The sequence below is a fragment of the Chiloscyllium plagiosum genome, chromosome 25, assembly GCF_004010195.1.
Source record: "Chiloscyllium plagiosum isolate BGI_BamShark_2017 chromosome 25, ASM401019v2, whole genome shotgun sequence".
NCBI classification, from domain to species: Eukaryota; Metazoa; Chordata; class Chondrichthyes; order Orectolobiformes; family Hemiscylliidae; genus Chiloscyllium; species Chiloscyllium plagiosum.
Window position 1 is genome coordinate 23,886,725 of NC_057734.1, and position 6,764 is coordinate 23,893,488.

The 6,764-nt window shown below is 41.6% G+C and overlaps 1 protein-coding gene across 1 annotated transcript in view; it reads right to left on the reverse strand.

Moving 5' to 3' along the window:
• The window catches only part of cux2b (cut-like homeobox 2b), a 325,807-nt gene that overhangs the window by 29,492 nt on the left and 289,551 nt on the right, over positions 1–6,764 (reverse strand). The window contains exon 18 of the mRNA XM_043715266.1: positions 1,934–2,090. Coding sequence (XP_043571201.1) covers positions 1,934–2,090 — 157 coding nt within the window. The remainder of the gene's footprint in view (positions 1–1,933; positions 2,091–6,764) is intronic.

Consider the following 6,764-nt stretch of genomic DNA (forward strand, 5'->3'; position numbering starts at 1 on the left):
AGGGGTATGGATAGGGTAAATAGGCAAAGTCTTTTCCCTGGGGTGGGGGAGTCCAGAACTAGAGGGCATAGGTTTAGGGTGAGAGGGGAAATATAAAAAAGAGACCTAAGGGGCAACATTTTCACACAGAGGGTGGTACGTATATGGAATGAGCTGTCATGGGAAGTGGTGGAGGCTGGTACAATTGCAACATTTAAGAGGCATCTGGATGGGTATATGAATAGGAGGGGTTTGGAGGGATATGGGCCGTGTTCTGGCAGGTGGGACTAGATTGGGCTGGGATATCTTGTCGGCATGGGCGGGTTGGACCAAAGGGTCTGTTTCCATGCTGTACATCTCTATGACTCTATGAACTCACCTGCTGCAGACTACTGAGGTCACACCTAATGGATTCCCATTGTTTATACACAAAGCTGGTACATTTTAATGAGGCATTCCCCTCCATTACCCCCTCAATTTGCAGTCTCTTCCGTCTGATCCCCTTGCACCTATTCCATCAAGGAAGAATTAGAAACTAAGTACCATGCTTTTCAATTTCTAATCAAAAGATGTTTGATCCGAAGATTGTTGAAACATGTGAATTTGAGTCATACAGTCATAGAGTCATAGAGCTGTACAGCACAGAAACAGACCCTTCGGTCCAACTCGTCCATGCCGACCAGATATCCTAACCTAATCTAGTCCCATTTACCAGCATTTAGTCCATATCCCTCCCTATTCATATACCCATCCAGATATGTTTTAAATGTTGTATTTGTACCAGCCTTCACCACATCCTCTGGCAGCTCATTCTCGACACGCACCATCCGCTGCGTGAAAAAGTTACCCATTAGGTTCCTTTTAAATCTTTCCCCTTATACCTTAAACCTATGCCCTCTAGTTTTGCCCTGGGGCCAAGACCTTGGCTATTTACCCTATCCATGCTCCTCATGATTTTATAATCTTCTATACAATCCTCAGTCTCCGACACTCCAGGGAGAACAGCCACAACCTATTCAACCTCTCCCTTTAGCTCAAACCCTCCAACCCTGGCAACATCCTTGCAAATCTTTTCTGAACACTTTTAAGTTTCACTACATCCTTCTGATAGCAGGGATACATGTCACTTTTTGATACAAATCTTAGGTGATACCTTGCATCTCTATGCACTTATCTGATCTTGTGCCAATGCATGTGTGTTCTAATTGAGGTTACATGCTAAATGGCGAACTTTAATGTTGGAGAATCGTGAAGAACATGTTCATCAGGTCTTTTTGCCTCTGCCAGCATTCATATTGATATGAGTCAATTATGCTTCATGGTTAATGTTGAAATGTAAACTAGATCTGAAAATGGTTTTCCTGTTCAAGTCATTTTGGAATCCTGACTGGGAAGCAATAAAGGATTTTGCAACCAAGAAAAGGAAGGTTTGTTGGAAATGCTGTATCAGATTTCTTGCAGTGGAATTTACTGTTAATCTTTACTTCATCAGAAAAATCAAAATGTCAATTAAACCCCTCAGGACATGAATGATTGATTATGTACATTTTCGCTGCTGTGCAAGCAGGTACATTGCATTCTGGAATGGTAAACAACAATTTTTATCACAAACTCGGGGGGTAAATCTGCTACTCTGTCACACTGACTCAATGAGAATGTAGCAGTGTAGGACATCCAAAATTCAGCTTACAAGGGAAGGGTGGGGGGGGTCATGTTTTGTCACACCATTTGCAAGGGCTGACACCCAAAAGGTTCCATTTTAAAGCTGTGGGGAATCAAAGAAAACCAATTAAACCACTGAAAGAGAATCAACTGATACTTCATGAAAACCTGAAGTGTCAAGTTAGAATTAGGGAGAGAACATATCTAGGATATGTGGACTAAAGATCAAGTGACTGTACATTTAGGGTTTCTATGTATATTGCAAATAAAATAAATGAAAATGGTCTCTTACCTTGTATAGGTTGGGGAGGGTGGGTACTCTGGCCTAACTTATCAATGAGCCACAGCTGCATGCGGATAAAAGGCTCGCGACCTTTCTGAGTTAGCTTACTCCATGGCTTAGGTCGAGAAAGCATATCACTCACACTCCCCTGGGATAGACCCAGCACCTGACAGAGGCAACATTGAGAAGAAACCCAATTATTTTCCAATCTTCCATTCTGTCCTGCAAAGAACAAATCTACTCTATCGACATGGTAACATGTTGCACAGGACTAATTATTTTGTAAGACAGTAGCATCACCATTACTCTGTCAATGTTACTGCCAAAATGCAGCACACAAATGGATTTTATTAATACTCATCATACTATAGATGTTATAGGAAATCCACTTATGGATGTATAGCTTCTGACAAATGAACTTCCTTCATAATTTTGTAACAAGTGCATTTGCTTTATATTACACTAAAGACAAATTACTAGAAGTAGTGGATTTAGACAAGTTTATTAGTTGATGCTTCAAGGCGACCAGTGAGAAGCAGAAGCATTAAAAAACTCTTTCACACCTCAGTAGAATTCAATGTGGTGCAGCATTGGAACAATGTTTTTTTTCTTTTGGTAGCTGTAAAGGCCTCATACATTGATTAGAAACTGCAACTTCTGAAAATCAGAGAAATCTACACATTGAAAGCCAAATTAATCAACCTGATTTTTTTCAAAGTAATTAATGAGATTCAACCAAAATCCAGAGTATGTTTAACTAGTCAGATAATCTAACTAATCCAATCCTCTCGATATCTGTCATTTTCAGGTGCAGTTCTTGCTTATTTTAATTAGAAGTGGACTTAATTTTTGCCACTGTTCTTCACACATTTGTCTTGGGTCTGGACAATAGATAGCCCTAGCCCACAAAATGTTCATGAAAGTATCACAGCTGGAAGCCGGAAGAACAGCTTCACCTCTGGAAGTCACTTCCAGAAGCTGGGGCTGTGTTCTTCACATTCCCACCATTTGCTTTTCTCTGCTCAAAAGCCCAAAAGCAGAATCTCCAACGTTTCCTCTTTTAAACTCTGAGGATTCACGTTGTCAAGTCCAAAAGATTTGTCATCGCTTCGTGTCCAACAGCAGTGCACAAGTGGAACTGCAGACGACAAGGCTGCGTGGAATCTGATACTGTTGGAGGTTACTGGAAGGCAAACACACAGGACATGACTTGTCTTCCCAAGATGAAAGTCTCTCATGCTTCCAGCTGCTTCCTTCAGCTTAGTTTTGATTTCACTTTGCAACCATACCCAGGCTTGAGGAACAGCATGCACACATAATCAAACACTAAACAAATGAACATGACACCTTTTCTCCTTTGTAGAATTAAAGGACCAAATTTCAACCTAAACCAATTTAAACACTGTACAGATAATATATCATTTTTTACTAAGTAGAGAATAGTGTTTGAGATGTGAAGGTTGTTTTTGGGCCTGACGTTGTGGTTCCATGCGATCAGCTTCATGAGGTGGATAATCAATTTGGCAGTCACTCATTAGAAAAGGAAAATATCCTGGTCTGCTTGCTGCATTCCTTCTTGTGTTGTTATTTAACAGGTAGGCATTGGCATTAAACAACTGTTTGATTTCTCCTGATAGAAGCGATAGAGAGTTTGTAGTCATGATTTAGTCATTTGATGTGAATCCAGTCTCCAAATCCAAATCATGGTTCCTTGCACTTGTTCACTTGTTGAAGTAAGCTTTTGTTTACCTTTTGGAGATGCCGGTGTTGGACTGGGGTGGACAAAGTTAAAAATCACACAACACCAGGTTATAGTCCAACAGGTTTAATTGGAAGCACTAGCTTTGAGCGCTGCTCCTTCAACCACCTGATGAAGGAGCAGTGCTTTGAAAGCCAGTGCTTCCAATTAAACCTGTTGGACTATCACCTGGTGTTGTGTGATTTTTAACTTTGTTTACCTTGTTACTGCATTATTTCTTCACACATATTGTCTAGCAGTGATGGCTTAACAGTCAGTGGCAATCAAATGTTATGGCCAATCATAAGTTTGACTGGCATCTTTCTAGTTAAGAGTAGGATCTGAATTTTCTCTCAGGCAATAATAGCTCTCAGCTTGTCCTAGATCCCCCTGCGGAATTGCTTGATACCACCGTTTGACTGCGGGTGGTATCACAACGCCAGATTGTAGCGAATTCTGGAGCTTGCTAGGAACTCTGAACAGACTGGAAACAAACAGCAGTCGATTGCCTGTAATGATAGCCTCAGGCAGACCCTAGCTTGTAAACGACGAGACAACAATGTCAATGACTGTGGTGGAATCTGTTTAGTGATTTACTATCATTTGCGATATTCACCATGAACAAGCAAAAAAAAATGTGGATTGCTAGGGGCTCTTGCACTTCTCCAGAATCATCAAATCATCTACTTGGGAGTTGTTGCTATGGTTTTGTTGGCTATGGACACTGTTGTAGAGATGCAGGACATGGGATAAGATTCTCTCACTGAGTATAAATGCAACACAATTCCGAATTAACTTTCCCATTTATTGCTGGCCACTAGACTGTTTGATTGAATCATCATAGCAACACCTGGATGCCTCTTATCAGCAAGATGCAAAACACTTTGCTGTAGAATTTTACTGAAAACCTTTCATGTTCTATATGCAATATAGTTGTCATCAAACAATACAAGCCCTTGCATGATCTGTATTACCGGACCAGCCCTTACTTCATTTTGCAGGGCCATTTGATTTTTAGGTTCTGGATTACTTTCTGCACTATGTTCTATGTTGCTGATTCTGCCTTCAACCTTTCTTAAGTAACGAGAATCATGGCTGCATGTGAAATCACTGTAATGTTGCCTGTTGCTTTGCCATTGCTAATACTGCCTGTGACAGTAATGAGGTGAGGCATATCAGCTCATCAGTTAAAAGAAACTTGAGATATTCATCCTCTAACTTGTACTGATGAAGATGATCTGCCCATTTGAAAATACGTTGAGGTTAATGATTGGATCCTGATGAAACTAACAGTTCTTGATAATTGGAATGGAGTATGACTGTTTACAATAGAGATCTATAATGTTCACAAATGTAAATATGGGCTGGTGTTTCCTGCAGTTCACAAGAGTATTTAAGTCAGTTTCCAACAATTGCCATGATGTCAAGCAATTGGTCTTTTGCTTCTTTTAATGTATGCAAGACTACAGTTCTAACTGCACTTCCTGCTGCAGCTGTAGTGACATACATTTCACATGTGGTTGAAACATGTGAGGACGAGCAGAGATTGTGTATTTGTGTCTAACACATTCAATATTATTTGTTGTGTGACCACTGAGTTGAGCAATTCCTGCTGATAACAACTGATCATGTTCTGCTTCCTCCCCTCCACGGACAGTATTGTCAAAGAGGCTGAACATGTCCTCAATGTCTGACGTGATGTATGCTTGAATGTAGCTCACTGGGCACTCTGTGGCTTTGAAACACACCTTCATCAGTAACAAAAGATGTAAGATATCAGGTTCACTTCACTCCTGTTATCTGAAAATAACTCGGTCATGTGTTGAGCTTTGTGGAGTAATGAAATGATTCTGCTGGATTGAATGAAGGAGATATCTGTCGGAAATTATTGTCTTGTTGACCAGCTTCATATCCATTCACAGTTGAACTTTGCCATTTTCCACCACTGAATGACTAGGCTTGATATCCACACTGGGGCACTGCTACTGTCCACTTCAAGAGGTTTTTGTGGCTGTGACTCTTTGGTTTTGTCTACAAATGCAACTGGGGAATTAATGTGTCATTGCAGGGAGCATGACATTACTCCTTAATTTCCCAAAATCTGATAAATAAGGAACATTCTTGCTCCTTGTCTGTGTCACTGATTACAGTAGTGTGCATGTGCATACTTGTGGGTGTTTGTGTTTTGGGGCCATATATACACGTGTGTCTGTGCACATGCGTGTTTGGCATGTGTTTTGGAGTGTGTATGTGCGCGTGTGTTCAGTGTGTGTTTTGGGGTGAATATGGGTGTGCGTGTTCAGTGTGTTTTGGAGTGTGTGTGTGTGTGTGTGTGTGTTCAGTGTGTGTGTGTTTCAGAGTGTATATGTGTGTACATGTTTAGTGTGTGTTTTGGGATGTATGTGTATGTTTTGGGGTGTGCGCAGGTTTGGTGTATGGTGTGCGTGTGTGTGTGCATGTTCGGTGTGCTTTGGGGTGTATGTGCATGCGTGTTCAGTGTGTGTTTTGGGGTGTGCATGTTCAGTGTGTGTTTTAGGTGTGTGTGTGCATGTTCAATGTGTGTTTTAGGGATGTGTGTGCATGTCCATTGTGTGTTTTGGGGTGTACGGGTGTTCGGTGTGTATTTTAGGGTGTGTGTGTGTGTGTACATGTTCAGTGTGTGTTTTGGGTGTGTATGTGTGGGCAATTTTGGGCGTGTTTTGGGATGTGTATGTGTGGGCGATTCTGGGTGTGTGTGTGTGAGCATGTGTTTTGGGGTGTGTGGGTGCGTGCGTGTTCAGTGGGTGTTTTGGGGTGTGCACAGGTTTGGTGTATGTTTTGGGGTGTGTGCATGTGCTCTGTGTGTGTGTCTTCATTGTGCATTTTGGGTGAGGTGTGTGCATGTCCAGTGCGTGTTTTGGGGTGTACAGGTGTTCAGTGTGTGTTTTAGGGTGTATGTGTGTCTGTGTGTGCATGTTCAGCTTGTGTTTTGGGATTTGTATGGGTGGGCGATTCTGGGTGTGTGCGCGCATGTGTTTCGGGATGTGTGGGTGTGTGCATGTTCAGTGTATGTTTTGGGGTGTGTGGGGGTTTGGTGTATGTTTTGGGGTGTGTGCATGTGCT